General features: G+C 44.4%; 1 protein-coding gene across 29 annotated transcripts in view; it reads right to left on the reverse strand.

Annotated features, from left to right (window-relative positions):
• The window catches only part of EIF4G3 (eukaryotic translation initiation factor 4 gamma 3), a 261,317-nt gene that overhangs the window by 77,427 nt on the left and 167,544 nt on the right, over positions 1 to 16,346 (reverse strand). For 27 of the 29 annotated variants that reach the window (XR_009552322.1, XR_009552324.1, XR_009552325.1 and 24 more), the window contains 5 exons: positions 13,318 to 13,397; positions 6,063 to 6,261; positions 5,233 to 5,366; positions 3,651 to 3,770; positions 3,129 to 3,239 (listed from right to left, as the gene is read on the reverse strand). Coding sequence is in view for 25 of the 29 variants with exons in the window: in XM_060200852.1 (XP_060056835.1) it covers positions 3,129 to 3,239; positions 3,651 to 3,770; positions 5,233 to 5,366; positions 6,063 to 6,261; positions 13,318 to 13,397 (644 nt within the window). In the remaining 4 variants the exon portion in view is untranslated. The remainder of the gene's footprint in view (positions 1 to 3,128; positions 3,240 to 3,650; positions 3,771 to 5,232; positions 5,367 to 6,062; positions 6,262 to 13,317; positions 13,398 to 16,346) is intronic. The other 2 variants (XM_060200834.1, XM_060200842.1) reach the window with 1 other exon arrangement.

Here is a 16,346-nt window from a genome sequence, read left to right on the forward strand (position 1 = left end):
AGAACCCAGACAAGAGAAATTCCAAACTATATGGCCTTTTGATATCCATCTTCTCTCTGTCTCACCCTACTGGTTTAACCCCTATGCTTCTCTCAAATACCTCTGGATAATTAAGTTGCTTGCGTCATGGAGAATAACTGTCTTGTATCTCATTAATTCCTGTCATACCAGCCCCCTACCATAGGGGCAAGTCGACCTTTAAGAAACCTGTAATTTCTGACATATTTCAATAATTCCCTTTGTTTGGTTTTCTATTTAACTCATGCCCACCTGCTAATAAACGAGTTCTGAGCACGTTGCAGTCTCCCCGGTGTCTTTACTCTAGAAAGAACCGGTCCGTTACATTTCCCCTGGAGACCACCCCGCCAGAGACCCCGACACCTTTCTACTTATGGAGAGGTTTCCAAAAGCCTCTATCCTTTCTTCATGAGACAGTTTCTTTGTCTCTGGAACATTTCATTCTGGGCCACACTTTGGTTTCCGCCTGCCACCCGCCCACGGGATCCTGCTCGCCGTCGCGGGACGCGGGGTGCTGGCTCCCTCCGTGCTGCTGCTCAGCTGCTGGAGGCAGGGTGGCAGGTATGGCGGGCAGGGCTGTGACCCATCATAGCCCCCGCACCGGGGTGCCTCTGCACGTGCCTTCTACACAGCTGGCCCACCCACCCTCCTGCTATGAAGTCTGGGCAGATCCCGGATTCCCGGTGACCGCAGGCTCCCTGCCGGGACTGGGGCCCCTGGCCAAGATCCCCAGCTCAGCTCTGATGGCAGAGGAGGAGCTAGGGTACTCAGACATCCATGCAGTGATCGCACCCCTGCACTTCCTGGAGGTGAAGTTGGGCAAGAGGCCACCGTTGGACAACGCACCCCCCCAAAACCAATGATGTGACTTGGCACAACCTGAAGAAACAGATTCACAAACTCCAAAGCTCACCCTCTACAAAAAAGCGGAATTCCAGTGGCTGACCTTCCCCATGGAGACAGACGCGGAACATTTCACCCCCTGGCATTTCCTCCATGGTCATCTACTTGGACAGCACTTCTATCGGACTTACTGGTACACAGCTTTATAGCAGCTTCCCTTTACGCTGCTGGGTTTCTCAAAGACTGACTGCAGCCAGCTGCCTTGGGACTCTATAGGTCACACCCCCCTCCTTGCTAGGTAATGCCCACAGAGTCAGGAAACGTCCACTGAGGCAAGAGATGCACACAGAGGCATGCTTATCATTAACAAGTCAATATGAGAACTGGCAATGATTATGAGGGGAAAGACTGTTGCTTTCTTCCAGACAGCAATGTTGATTATTCCCTTCACACTCTATCTCCTATGAAATTCCCACCTGCGTCTAAACCACTATGTCAAGGAAAGCTTGACAGATTCAGCTGAAAATGATTTTAAGCTGTGGGTCAGACAGAAAGAATAATCACTTGCATAAGAAATTTACACTAACTTGATCACAATGTCAGTTCAAAACTGGTTTATGGCACATAACATAACTACTGAAAGGGAGTTAAATAAAGCCAGCCTTCTGAGAGACACATCAGACACAATGGCTTAACTTTTTTTTTCGACTCCAGGGTTATTGCTGGGGCACGGTACCTGCACTACGAATCTACCGCTCTTGGAGGCCATTTTTCCCATTTCGTTGCCTTTGTTGTAGTTGGTATTGTTGTTATAGCTGTTGTTGTTGGATGGGAGAGAGAAATTGGGAAGATAGAGAGGAGGAGAGAACGATACACATCTGCAGACTTGCTTCACCGCCTGCGAAGCGAGCCCCCCTGCAGGTGGGGAGCCGGGGGCTCAAACTGGCATCCCTACACTGGTCCTTGCGCTTTGCACCACGTGTGCTAAACCTGCTGCACTACCGCCCAGGCCCAGCCCTTACAATGGTTAACTTTTATTCGCGTTACTTGGGATACGCCAAGTAACTCATCTATCTAACACAAGTAGGCATACAGGTTAGAGGACAGCATACCATGTGATACTCTTAAAGTCCATTTTATAATTTCCATATTTTAAAACCAACGTAACTTATCACCAACTCACAGCTTTTCCTTTCTACTGTAACTATTAGACATAGGAAACCTAGTAGTGAGAAGAGACAGTATACGCTGAAGAAAGTGTGGTGATACAGACATTTTGTGAGACATCTGAGCAAAATCAAGCAATATAGTAAACACAGATACCGCCAGACAGAAAATTACCAAAATGGCATCATTATTCCAGATGACTGGAAAAACAAATATATTAACCAAAACAAAGATAAAATGAAAACTAAAGAAATATAAATTGAATACTTAAAAATGAGTTATAAGAATGGATTTTAGAAAGCAGCTTTTGAAGACATTTTGCTGAGGCAATGAGGACTTTACCAAAAATGTTAGCATTTAAAGGAAACAGAGGTTCACCTTTGAACACGTGTGAGAACAGAACATTATAACCACACCTATCCGGCAGCGACGCTCAGCTGTGATGTGCTCAATGGTAAGGAGACTCCTCTGTAGGCTTCGCAATGTCTCCAGCACACATCCAGTTATGTTCCCATCACTGTTTGCTCCGGAAAAATAATTAAAGAAAATGTCTACTACCTGACAGTTGTCTTCAGACAATGCAGTCTTATTTCAAATCAGGTTTCAAAAGCTGCCATTCCAGAAATAAAAAGATGATAAAAAAATAAAAAGTGGAACTATATATAAAAGTACTTTACAAACATAAAATAAAAATAAAGATAGTCTCAACCGGCTGATCTGCAAATGCTTATCAAACCTGAAGCGTCTCTGAATTTCAGAGCAGGTGTTCTACCTCACTGCGACTTAGTGAAGAGAGGAGTCACAGCCCTGGCGACTTGCTCATGCTTTCTGCAAGTCTCCCGGCATGGAGCAGGCAGTCTGCCAAGCCCTGCGCAGTGCAGAGCCCCAGCACAACCCTCTGGTGATGCCACTCCCATCGCTGAAGAGCCTGCCCCGGGGTGGAGAGGCAAACTGTGCTTTACTAGGACTGCACTCTTTGTGTGTGCGAGTTAGTTGTTTACATTTTGACTGCACACCTACAGTAAGTAAGAAGAGCAAAACAGAAAAAAATCATAATACCAGAGACTATTGTTTAAAAAAAAAAAAAGAGTTCAGCGCACCCCTAGAGGCAGGCTCTTCAGGGGTGGGTGCGACATCGCCAGTGGAGAACAAGTTGGGGATTTGCTCTGCTCCAGAATTGGCAGTCCGTGCCTGCTCTGCACTTTACAAATCTGTAGAGACAAAGACAAACAGGAGACCATTAGCTTCATATCATCAGGGATGTCTCACTTATCAAGACACCGCAACACGGAAGAGGAGCGCTACCTCTACTTCAAGTTTGCTCTACTTTTAGCCCATTTGCAGGTCATTTCAAGTGAAAAGGAGAAGGGAAGAAAAGAAGAGGGAAGAAAAGAAAGGAAAAGAAAAGAAAAACAAGACCAAATTAATGCAGAGCAGCTTCTTTTAAATGCAAACAGTTCGATCATAGTCTTTACTTGCTTTAGTATTAGTTTGCAAAGGACGGTCTTCACCTCTTCTTGGTTAGAGGGATCAACGGAAAGGTACACTCTCATCTGTGAATAAGGGGCCATGGAGCCTGCGACAGCTTCTAACTAACTGGCTTATAGGGAAGTTTCACTTACGGTGATGCCTTTTCCGCCAGAGGCTTGTCTTCCAAAATCTGCAAAGGCTGGAGTGAAGTCTGGTCCTCGAGGCAGAATCCGAGGATCTAGAGTTCGCAAAGGCAGTTTGGGCTGGTTGATCTGCAAGAAGAGGAAAAGAAAAGTTTACAGCAAGATCATTCCGTGTGAGACAATAAAACCCCAGGCTGGACAGTCAGGTCAGCCGGAAAGCAAGCACCAGCTCTGATCCAGGGGGAGTCCCAAGAGAAGAAGTCAGAAGGGGAGGTTTTCTAAGAGGATAATCTAACTTAGTAGATTTAACACCTGCCCTTCTAAAGTGCTGAAGTGGCCTACGTCATCAGCTATTCAACTTTCTTCACCTTATAAAACAGACTTGCCACTGAAGACAGCAAAGAATACAAATCTGGTCTGGGTAAGCAGCTGTTGGAAGTAGTAACCCCTCTATCTTTTAATTTAGGGACCCATGAGTTGCCTTTCAAAAACCACCAGCAAGGGACTGGGTGGTGGAGCAGCTGGTTAAGTGCACCTGTTCCCATGCTCAAGGACCCAGGTTCAAGCCCCTGGCCCCCACCTGCAGGGGAGCTTCATAAGGTGTCTCTCTGTCTCTCCTTCTCTATCGACCTTCCCTCATCAATTTCTCTCTGTCCTATCAAATTAAATAAAGTTATTGAGCAGATATACATCTGGCACTACTGCCGTTAATTTAAAAACAGACAAGTAGAGGCTTTATTGAGATCAGATGTAAATATTGAGATGATTTCAGGAATACTTTTTCTGAGTCCTGTTTCGGGAATACATTTTCATGCCTCATCAAAAAGATCCTTTTTTGTCCACTGGGGCTTCACTAATCTGGAATTTCCTGGGTGAGGGTAGGTGAGGACATAAAACAGCACCCAAACCTCCTCCAGGACAATGGGGAGCAAGCTCAGGGTCGGGTCTCAGGCACAGGAAACACTATCCACGTGAGCGGCTCTGCTGGTTATTTAAACATCAGTGGTAACAATTTTTTAAAAAAAATTTTTAATATTTATTTATTTTCCCTTTTGTTGCCCTTGTTGTTTTTTTATTGTTGTTGTAGTTATGACTGTTGTTGTTATTGATGTCGTCGTTGTTAGATAGGACAGAGAGAAATGGAGAGAGGAGAGGAAGACAGAGAGGAGGAGGGAAAGACAGACATCTGCAGACCTGCTTCACCGCCTGGGAAGGGACTTCCCTGCAGGTGGGGAGCCGGGGGCTCAAACCAGGATCCTTAACCAATCCTTGTGCTTGTGCCACATGCGCTTAAGCTGCTGCGCTACCGCCTGACTCCCAACAATTTCTTTCCTTCTTTTTTTTAATATTTATTTATTTATTCCCTTTTATTGCCCTTGTTGCTCCCAACAATTTCTATAGACTGCTCACACTTTATATACTCGCACTGAAAAATAAAAACCTTCCAGTGGCCCGTGAGGTGGCACACAGTAGGCAGAGGTCCCAAGTCAAGCCTGGGGACAGATCTGCCAGAGTCATGCCCAGTGTCTCTATCTTGTAACCAACGAAACGAGTCTTTCCTTACATAAATGCCCCTGAGGTGGCAGCTTACCTTGTCAAGAACCACATCACTGATGGGAGGCAGGCCTTCTGGTTTCTGCACACAGGCCGGCAGGAACTGAAAGTCCAGCAGGAACTCCCTGTCATACTGTTTCTTCCCTTCAGTATCAGCAGGCTTCCAAGATTCTAGGAAGAGGGATATTGGCAGACAGCTGACTAGAGAGTATTGCAGACATCCAGATTCCAAAGCTACATATAGAAGCCAAGGCATGAAGTAAGGCTTGGTGAGGGACACACAGCAACCTTCGTTATACAGCACCAGAGCTTCAAATACTTCAGAAGCAGGACTCTGATAACACTCTGTCTCACTGGGTGGCATCCTCAGAGGAGACATCTGCCAGGGCCTATTACATATTTCACAGGCCACTCCCAGACTGCAGACTATCAACAGTGCAGTCACAGTTCTTCTGAGAATTATTAGAGTTCTGCTCTATGGGGCAAATTCTGATGACGAGTTCAGGGCTTCTATAATGCTAAATACATTTCAAGGAACATGACTGTATCTGAAATATCTTTCAATTAAGTTGAATAAAATCAAATTTGTCTAATTGAATTCTACCACTCTAAAAATGAACTTTTCTTACCAATTTCTCTTCCAGTATCACTAAGGCAGATACCTGCATGAGACAGCACCTTTGCCACCACAAAACTATTTAAATATGCCACTGACGATGTCTCCTCCTCCCGTCTGTAACTATGACACTGTGGTGACACGCTCGCTCTTCTTTCCTCCCAGGACTTCTCTACGAGGAGGCAACATTTCTCTCAGGTTGCAAGAAAATGAAGTAGGACTCGTCGGCAGGGAGAGAGGCGTGCACTCACCTGGTTTCAGTGGGAACAGGAGCCCTTCACCAGAACTGCCAGCGGAGCTGGGATTAACATCCAGTTCTTCACCCTCAGAGCCGTTACGTATGGGCTCAGCTTGGTCCTCCACAGCTCTTTCAGGACAGAACCCCTGGCTCCCAGTGTCATGTTGGTATTCACATTCTTGGCCACCTGAAAGGTCCTCTTCAGTTTCAGGCTAAAGCAGAAGTGAGCAAAGAAGAACATTCTCTCACTACATGTCAGTATACAGGAACAGACACATATCCCTTCAGTGCACGGTCAGGTAGACAACCCCATTTGTGGAGCACTGAACTTGCATGCCTCAGGTTCCTTGTTTACTGGCTGCTGCCACGTGTGCTGGGGCAGTTCCTGGCTTCTCTCCCCAGCCCTCGAACATGAAGCTCTCTGTCTTGTGTAGGGAAACATGTCACACTCCAGAGGCTAGTGCTCAGCATGTGGTCCTGAGACGGCAAACTTATTTAAAACACTTTCCTCAGTTCATCTCCCGTGATAAAACAGATAATCCAAACAGGTACAGAAATGCTTTAACATGACTAATGAAAATTAAATGTTGCAACTGGAAAGACAGCATAGTGGTTCAGCAAAAGACTTTCTTTCATGTTTGAGGCTCTGAGATCCCAGGTTCAATCCCCAGCACCACCATCAGCCAGAGCTCCAGAGATGGGCAGGGCTCTCTGATAAAAATAAATTAAAAAGTAAAAGAATGGATAAACGTTAAATCCTTGAAACTTCATGGACATCAGAGTCCTAATTAGATACCTAAATCCAGCACACCTCCTAGTGAAACTCAGTATATATAAAAAGAAACGCTCTTGTTTTTCTGTGTTGACCGTGACTGAGAAATGGAGAGTGTGATGAGTAGTATAAATATCTCAGTGGCACAGGCTGATTATTCTCATTTTACTAGAAGGCCACTCAGTAGCTGACAGCTATTTTTCTTAATTTTTGAGTCCTCTGAGGTTATCATTTTATTAAAATTGTATATGGAAAAATGTTTGGACTATATTACCTCGAGGGAGAAAGTTAGTTTAGTTGCAGATAAACAGGTAAAAACAGATCCAAAGCTATTCCGCAGTTTATTTTTAACCATCTCAGTGTCAGACACCAGAAAAGGGTTTCTATGAGCAGTGCTGGAGAGGAACCCGGACACCATACATGTGCTCGCCTCCCACCAAGCCTCCTGAGCTCCACTGCATGTGACGGAGCTGCAGAGCCAGAGAGAGCCGAGCACGGCTCTGACACCCATGACATTTTCTTTCCTGTTTCCATAGGGAGTTGGGGTCAACCCACAGCCTCAGTGCTTCATACTGAGGTGTTACACCCAGGCGTTGATGTTTCTCGAAACAAACAAACAAACAAACAAACAAACAAACAGACTTTTAAAGGTCATCTGACACATCAACTCCTTGAGGTAAAGACCTGGATTGTCTTACTTCTCACGAATGAGCATCATTTTCTACACAGACCTTTGGAAGAATCAGAGAAAAGAGGCATGCCAAGTGATGAATTTCCATTAGGAAGTCAAACAAAGGCTGTGTGGAGCTGGTTCAGGAGTTTGTGTGAAATAGCATGGCATTATAGACCAGGACACAGTCCAGCCCATTTACAGACTGTTGCTTCCTGTTGTGGTGGGGGCTTCACTGCTCCCCAGTGGGCAGCACTTTTCAAATAGAAAGTTAGTTATTTGGGGAGTCAGGTGGTAGCGCAGCAGGTTAAGTGTATGTAGCACCAAGCGCAAGGACCGACAAATATCCCAGCTCGAGCCCCCGGCTCCCCACCTGCAGGGGGGTCGCTTCACAAAGGTGAAGCAGGTGTCTGTCTTTCTCTCCCCCTTTTGCCTCCCCCTCCTCTCTTCGATTTCTCTCTGTCCTATCCAAAAAAAAAGAGAAAGAAACAAAGTTAGTAGCTATTTGAAAGTCAGTTCCCATTGTGATTATTATTCTTTCCACTAAGAATTGCAATGTCCGCTTTTGTTATTGCTAGGGATTTTACTGGGGCTTCACACCTGTACTATTCCATCATTGTCAGCAGACTCTGTTCCCACACCCCACCCAGATAAAGGGTGACAGAGAGAGGAGAGACTACAGTAGCACTCCTCCACTGTGAGAGGCCTTGCACCTGGCTCTGTGGGCATGCTACACACATACTCTCTGGGCAAATGGGCTTCACACATCTTCCTCTGGGACGGAAGTGAAGTGATAGTATTTCTCTACGTCTCTACACAGGGAAGATATACCTCACTTTTATTTTTTTAACTTAGTGATTTAATATTGACTCACCAAACTGTAAGATGACAGAGCCTGCTTCCGTATGGTCCCCACCACCAGAGCTCTGTGTCCTCATGTCCTCCAGTGCAGCTGCAGTAGTTCTCCCAAGGTCAGCGGTAATGTCTGATTCTTTAACTGTCTGTCTATCTGTTTAGCTCTAGGTGTGTACATACAGACACTCCCACCACTGATTTTTTAAATGGTCCTGCCTCCACTTCCTTTCGAAGTCAACCCCTACCTATACCTATTACTACTTCTGGGGATACACCTCACTTTTATATGTTACAATAGAAATAGGTGAATCAAGCCTTGCTCCCTACCATGGAAATATAAGTTCATGCAAATAGACCAAGTTTGGGAACTATTTTTAAAAAATGATGGTGACAAAAGTAGGCATCTTCTGCATGCTGCTCTCAATTCAAATCAAATAATATTGCATCCGCGGATCGCAACCTAATCAATGCAACGAGTGCCACCCCAGCATGTTTCACTTCAGACTGTGACCAGAGACTTCAGGTGTGGAATGACAACCCTTCAACTTCATCACTCGGGTGAGACCTTTCCTTTCATAGTATTCTCTAATTCCATTCCAGGTGTTCTAACTCCCCAATAAAGTCCCCAAACCTAGATATAGTCCAGGTCCCCTGAAATAAAGCATAGGTTCACACATGCCCATAATCTAGGGGAAAAATATATACCTGAAAGCAGAAGTACACAAGAGCATGCAGGGAATACCCCCAACACTTCATCTGCACTATTCCAGTCTTTAGGTCCATGATTGTTCAACAATTTGTTTGGCTTTGTATGTTAACTTTCTTTTTAGCTACCAAGTTCCAGATGCCAGCAAGATGCTGACCAGACTTCCCTGGACAGACGACCCCACCAATGTGTCCTGGAGCTCCACTTCCCCAGAGTCCCACCCCACTAGGGAAAGAGAGAGACAGGCTGGGAGTATGGATCCACCTGTCAACGCCCATGTTCAGCGGGGAAGCAATTACAGAAGCTAGACTCCCATCCTCTGGAACCCACAAGGACCCTGGATCCATGCTCCCAGAGAGATAAAGAATAGGAAGGCTATCAGGGGAGGGGATGGGATACGGAGATTGGGTGGTGGGAATTGTGCGGAATTGTACCCCTCTTATTCTATGGTTTTGTTAAATAAAAATTGTACCCCTCTCATTCTATGGTTTTTCTTAAATAATAATAAAAAAAACATTAAAAAAAAAAGTAGGCATCTTTAAAATGGAAGAAGCAAGGGATCATAGGACCTTGCCCACAATGTGGATCAACAACAGCAGAGAATGTTCCATCCTCTGAAGGGAGTCTGGACAACATCCTCTGTGCTCCACCTGAGGAAGATGGTTTCCTGAAATCGGGGCAGCTTGGAACGTTCCTACTCATGACCACAGAGTGTGAACCCAGACCTACAGGGTTGCAGAGGTCACACAGGCTCCTAAGCTGAACATGGGCCCCAGATCACATTAAATCAAGGGGGTTTACAGTCAACAATATTTATACCCCTTTCCCATATTAGGGAGCTACTCTCTTCCCTGATCCAGCTTTCTGGTCCTTTTCCAGCCATGACACCATCTCCCCAGACAATAACTTGGGTCCACCTGCACATCAGATTTCAGGCTTGGGGGAAAAAAAAAAAAAAAACCACACCAACCAACCAAACAACAACAAAAAACTAGTAATAGTCACAGGCCCTTTGGAATATAACTAAAATATGCCTACTAGCTACCTACAAAACAGAGACCCCCTCCCCCCAACTCTTCATCTGCACTATTCCAGCCTTTACATTCATGATTAATCAACAACTTGTTTGGCTTTAAGTGTTAACTCTCTTTTTAGCCACCAGGTTCCAGATGCTACCATGATGCCAACAGGACTTCCCTGGACAGACAACCCCACCAATATGTCCTGGAGCCCCACCCCACTAGGGAAAGAGAGAGACAGGCTGGGATTATGGATCCACCAGTCAACACCCATGTTCAGCGGGGAAGCAATTACAGAAGCCAGACCTTCCACCTTCTGCATCCCACAATGACCCTGGGTCCATGCTCCCAGAGGGATAAAGAATAGGAAAGCTGTCAGGGGAGGGGATGGGATACGGAGTTCCGATAGTGGGAATAGCATCGAGTTGTACCCCTCTTATCCTGTGGTTTTGTCAATGCTTTCTTCTTATAAAAAAGAAAGAATGAGAGAGAGAAAGAAACAAGAGCTATTGAGTTTCAAGCATAAATTATTAAGAGTCCATTTATTAAAATTCCATAGTGTAATAACCTTGTAATACTAAGGTCCTTAACGAACGACTATCTGAAGTGAACGGCACTAAAACATAGTGAAGAACAGTATAAGCCAAAAAAGATAACTACAGCACTTAGCCGATCTCATCAAACTACGGCTGAGACATCTGCAGAAGCACTACAGCTTCAGGTGGGTGTCTGCACATGGGAGGTGGGGGTGGGGGTGAGAAGGGGCACGGGACTGAGAGTGCCAGTGGCCGGCAATGCCATTTTGGCTCTGCACAACAGTTGACAGCACTGTCTGTGAGAGGGGAACCTCTGGGCTTTTAATCTAATCTAGACCTCAGGGGAGTTAGGGTCCTGACCTGCTAGCAGGGACACAGCACAGCTGCAGGAAAAGTATCTGGTGAAGATGTTGTGTGGTCTGCCTGGCACCAAGGTGGGCATACCAGAAGGTAAACAGACTGTGGAGGGCTGGCAGATAATTTAACAGTAAGTCCTGCTTCTCTAAACACACAGAAGTGGTTATTTCACAGTGAGCCTCTGAGGTCTGGATACAGGCTAAAAGCCTTCAGAGAGGCCATATGTACACACTGCAGCTCAAGGAAATAACAAGAAACAGAGTCTCACTCCCCACCCCGACTCAATATATAAACAAATCAAACTCCAATAATCACTACACCCCCCACCTGCTGGCCCAGCAACAAAGAGCTGCTAAATGCACCAACAGCAGCCAGTTTCCAAAAATCAAATATGTGCCATGTTTTTCAGATGGAAATGCTCCATGAAATTATAGAGCTGGATGAGTTCGCAGAGAAAGACCATAGAAAGCTCATTGTGAGAGCTATGCAAGCATCGAAGCTTAGCAGAGAGAATCAGATTTAAGAATTGAAAGAATATTTCACTAATGAGTTAGGAAACACAAAAGAACAGCATAACGTGTTACATAACTACATATCTTCTTTCAAATGCTGTAACATTTGGAGGTATTTATTAGGCCTTCTTCTGTGAAATCAGTAACACATAGGCTAGTAAGTACAGACAGGTTGTATTAATTGGAATATCAATTTCCAGCTGAATAAGTGAAGGGTTCTGTGTCAAGGCGTTCAAGGAAAATAGTTGCATTAAGTAACAGAGATAATTTTTATTCACTAGAATAGATGTTTATTTGACTAGCTGATAATATATTCACTTAGAAAACAGACTGAATAAGAAATACCGTATTGACTCTAGAGACACAAACCTTTTTTCATTTTTCTCTTTTCTTTTTTTAACCAGAGCACTGTTCATTTCTGGCTTATGGTGGTGCGGGGGATTGAACCTGGGACTTTGGAGCCTCAGGTATGAGAGTCTGTTTGCATAATCATTATGCTATCTACCCTCCACCCTCCTCTCTTTTTTCTTTTCCCTGTTTTGTGGAGTTCACCATCCTGGACTGTCTTAAGACACAGAGAAAAAGGAACTGAAGCAGAAACAGAAGCAAAGATACCATAGCACCAGAAGTACCCTCAGTGCAGTGGGGGCTGGGCCTGAGCAGTTTTCATGAGAGGCAGACGGGGAGAAGTCCCAGCAGAGTATTTTGTATTCAGTTTTCTTTGCCAGATTACTTTTAAATTTGCTCAATATAAGGAAAATTTCAACTGAGAGCAAAAGTGCTATCCAAAAGTTAAATAACTTACTTTGTCAAGAAGAGGAATTAGAAACACATCAAACACTCTGTTAAAAACCTTTGTTCAGGGAGTGGGCGGTAGTGCAGCGGCTTAAGCGCATGTGGCACAAAGCGCAAGACCAGCAGAAGGATCTGGTTTGAGCCCCCGGCTCCCCACCTGCAGGGGAGCTGCTTCACAGGTGATGAAGCAGGTCTGCAGGTGTCTGTCTTTCTCTCCCCAACTCTGTCTTCCCCTCCCCTCTCTATTTCTCTCTGTCCTATCCACCAAGGACGACAACAATAACTACAAGCAACAAGGACAACAAATAGGAATAATTAAAAAAAAAACAACTTCAAAAACAATTCAAAAGCCCAACTCTATCTAGACTGATAGATGGGAATTTAAATTGTTTTTGAAAAGTTTAGGAGACCAGCAGACAGTTCACCTAATTCAGACTTGTCTCCTGTGCAGTCCTGGGTTTGAACCCCACATGGGGGAGTCCCAGGGAGACGCAGCGGGGTAGTCTCACCTCTCTGCTCATCTCTCAAAAACACAGGAAACTGGGTCATGGGAGCTGCTCACCAGTTGCACACATGCTTGTGTGCTAGAGGATCAGAGTGCATTCCGTGATGAAAAAAAAGGAAAGAGAAAGAGAGAGAGAGAGAGAGAGAGAGAGAAAGAAAGAAAGAAAGAAAGAAAGAAAGAAAGAAAGGAGCATAAACGCACACTTGCCTTAAGACACTGGCTCCAAGGGAGTCAGGCTGTAGCGCAGCGGGTTAAGCGCACGTGGCACAAAGCACAAGGACCAGCGTAAGGATCCCGGTTTGAGCCTCCGGCTCCCCACCTGCAGGGGAGTCGCTTCACAGGCGGTGAAGCAGGTCTGCAGGTGTCTGTCTTTCTCTCCCCCTCTGTCTTCCCCTCCTCTCTCCATTTCTGTCCTATCCAACAATGACATCAATAACAACAACAACTACAACAACAATGAAAAACAACAAGGGCAACAAAAGGGAAAATAAATATAAAAAAGAAAGAAAGAAAAAAAGAAACTGGCTCCAATGCCCCTTACCTCCAATCCTGCCTCTGACACCTCTTCAGCAGCTCGAGTTCGATCTTTTGGTTTCTTCCACATCTTTGGTGCTGTCACAGCTGAAAAATAAGATCAGGCCCATTACTCCCCACTGAGAGTCATGTATGCGAACGCCAGCTGTAAATGGTAACTATAATTCAAATTCAGCAGAGCAAAAGGAAGTTTCACCTATAGGGTACTGCAGTGATATGTCTCAGAAACTTTCCACTTGGCGTTCCAAATAGTACCACAGGTCCTGCCACTTCACAGGACTCAGCCAAGGGACATTCACTGTGGAATAAGAATCTACAGGGAAAACCGGCCAGCCAGTTTTTTGTCTCCAATCTAAGTCAATTATGTGACTTTAAGCAAGTCACTAAGATCCCAATATACCAAATGATATTGCGTAAGAATGAGATTAGGTTATAGCTAAGGTTCTGCCAAGTTACAAAATACAGTAATTCAAGATTCTGTTTTCATATTTTCTAAGTTTTCTAGACAAAATGACATTCAGATCTCACCATAGAGATGACACTTTATAACACTCACTTTAATCTTGATGGTATTGCCCGTTTAGCTTCTCCTGCTGCTAGAGTAAAAACTAAGAAAGCAAGCATGATTTCTATCACAAATTCTAGATTGAAAAGTTAAACCTAGAGCATTTTTAGAAATTCATTTGGCTTACAAATTTCACATTATTCAAAATTTGGATGATTAAAAAAAAAAAGCAGCAGGTGACAAGCAGAATATACTAAGATGACCCCACAGTAGGCAGCACCTGGGTCCAGAGACAGCAGTGAGACATTGTCCCAGCGGCTAGGGAGCAGAGCAAGAAAGGCCATTCAAGGGTTGAAAAGCTAGCTCACTGGGTGGGGCATATGCACCCAGCATCACATGGAAGTTGCCATGGTACTGGAGGAAACCTCTGTGCTGGGATCTTTCTACCTGTGTGCGGTAAGATAGAATAATGTTGACAGTATGCATGGACAAAGCCCTGGCTCCATAAGTGAACACATAACAGAAGGGCAAGAGGGAGGAGGCGAGAGAGGAATGGAGAGAGAAAGGGAAGGAGGAAGGGAGGAAGGAAGGAAAGAAGGGAGGAATGAAGGAAGGAAGGAAAAGGCCATTTAATAGGGATGACCCAAAGCAGATAGACACAAGACTAAAGGATGACATCAAACCTCGTCCCCAAGATCAGCCACTGAAAGCCAGCCACTATTACTGGGACAGCAGCCTAAATCAGTTTTTTGAAAGAACCGTAAATATTAACAGTCACTGCACTGGGGAGCAAGGAAAAGAATAAAATAGTTCTCAAAATCACTGTACCATCATGACTTATTATTGTGTGATTCTCCTTGGTTCCATACCTCAAACCAATTTTTCTATCCTTCCCCAAAGGGATGATGATAATCCACTATAAGTAGCTCCCAAACTATAGAAGTGATTTCTGGAATGACCAGACACACTCTATCGCCTCATGATCTAGCACTGAGAGTATCTACTGCTCCACACTGACTTTCTGCAGGCAGAGTAACGTTCAGACTTAATCTCTCCTCACAACTTTCTCTCTCTCTCTCTTTTTTACATTATTATTATTCTCTACCCTCATACAAAGCTAGGGCCCTGTGCATGTGTAATCTCCCCACTCACTCCAGACTATTTCTTCATCAGACAGACAGAACAGCGCCTCCCATGTGATGCTGGGTTTTGAGTCTGGGCCATGGCCTACCTGGTGAGCTGGCACTTTGGGCTCATCTGCTAGATCTCACTTTACTTTTTCCTACCAGCTCTGAAGCCCCCTTCTGATTGCATTCTATTTAAGATTTTGTCTAGTTTTCTTAAGCTTTCATTGCTTTCTGCTTCTACAGAATCTCATGGGTATCCACAGAAATCTGATGATCTAAGAAACTGAGATGGAATGAAAAGGATACTCAAGAAGGGTCAAATAACAGACATGAAACTGAACTGGGGAAAATGGCCGGGAAAGAAGGCTGTGAACTGCGTATCGATGATGTATCACAGAGAGAAGAAGTCCACTGAAAGCTAGCATATGGACTGGGTCTGTCCAGGTCCTGCCAGCGTCTTGTGGAGGCATGCCGTCTGGAATTCAGGAATGACCTGGGAATTGTCTCTCCCACTGTATGTGAAAATAGGCTTTCTGTTCTATGGCGATCACAGAGGCTTGAGTGCGGGCTGTTGCCCCAAGGATAGAGCTGTGCAACCAAAAATTAAATATGAAAAATCGGGAGTTCAGATGAATATTCTACCAAAACCAAACATGTATAAGACAATTAAAACTTTTCTACTTTGGTTTTTATCATGAGTCTATAACAAAGTAATAGATCACAGACTTACTGATTGGACTGATGTTCTCAATAATGATCAGCTTTATTTATTTTATTATATTTTTCCCTTTTTGTTGTATCTTATTTATTTTAGCAACATTGTTATCATTATGACATCCTTTGATTTGTCTTTTTAAAACATTCCAGCTTAAGGCATAACTGATAAAGTTGTAAAATACTTAAATTATACATCGTAGTATTTTGATACATATTCCAACAGAATTCCCACCTAGTGAATTAATAAAACCATCACTACATATATTCTTTATTTATTTTCCCTTTTGTTGCCCTTGTGTATCGTTGTTGTTATTGCTGTCATTGTTGTTGGATAGGACAGAGAGAAATGGAGAGAGGAGGGGAAGACAGAGGGGGGGAGAAAGACAGACACCTGCAGACCTGCTTCACCGCCTGTGAAGCGACTCCCCTGCAGGTGGGGGGCCGGGGGCTCGAACTGGGATCCTCACGCCGGTCCTTGTGCTTTGCGCCACCTGCGCTTAGCCCGCTGCGCTACCGCCCGACTCCCTCTTCTTAATTCTTTTCTTGATGAGAACATTCCAGTTCTCTTCACAAAGAAATTTTTAATGATATCTTTTAGTATTATCAGTTAGTCACCATGCTTTATATTAGGTGTAACGCTTTGTAAGTAGCTTTCTCTTTTATTTTTTTAATCTTTTTTTAATATTT

Source organism: Erinaceus europaeus, chromosome 11, assembly GCF_950295315.1.
Source record: "Erinaceus europaeus chromosome 11, mEriEur2.1, whole genome shotgun sequence".
Lineage (NCBI taxonomy): Eukaryota > Metazoa > Chordata > Mammalia > Eulipotyphla > Erinaceidae > Erinaceus > Erinaceus europaeus.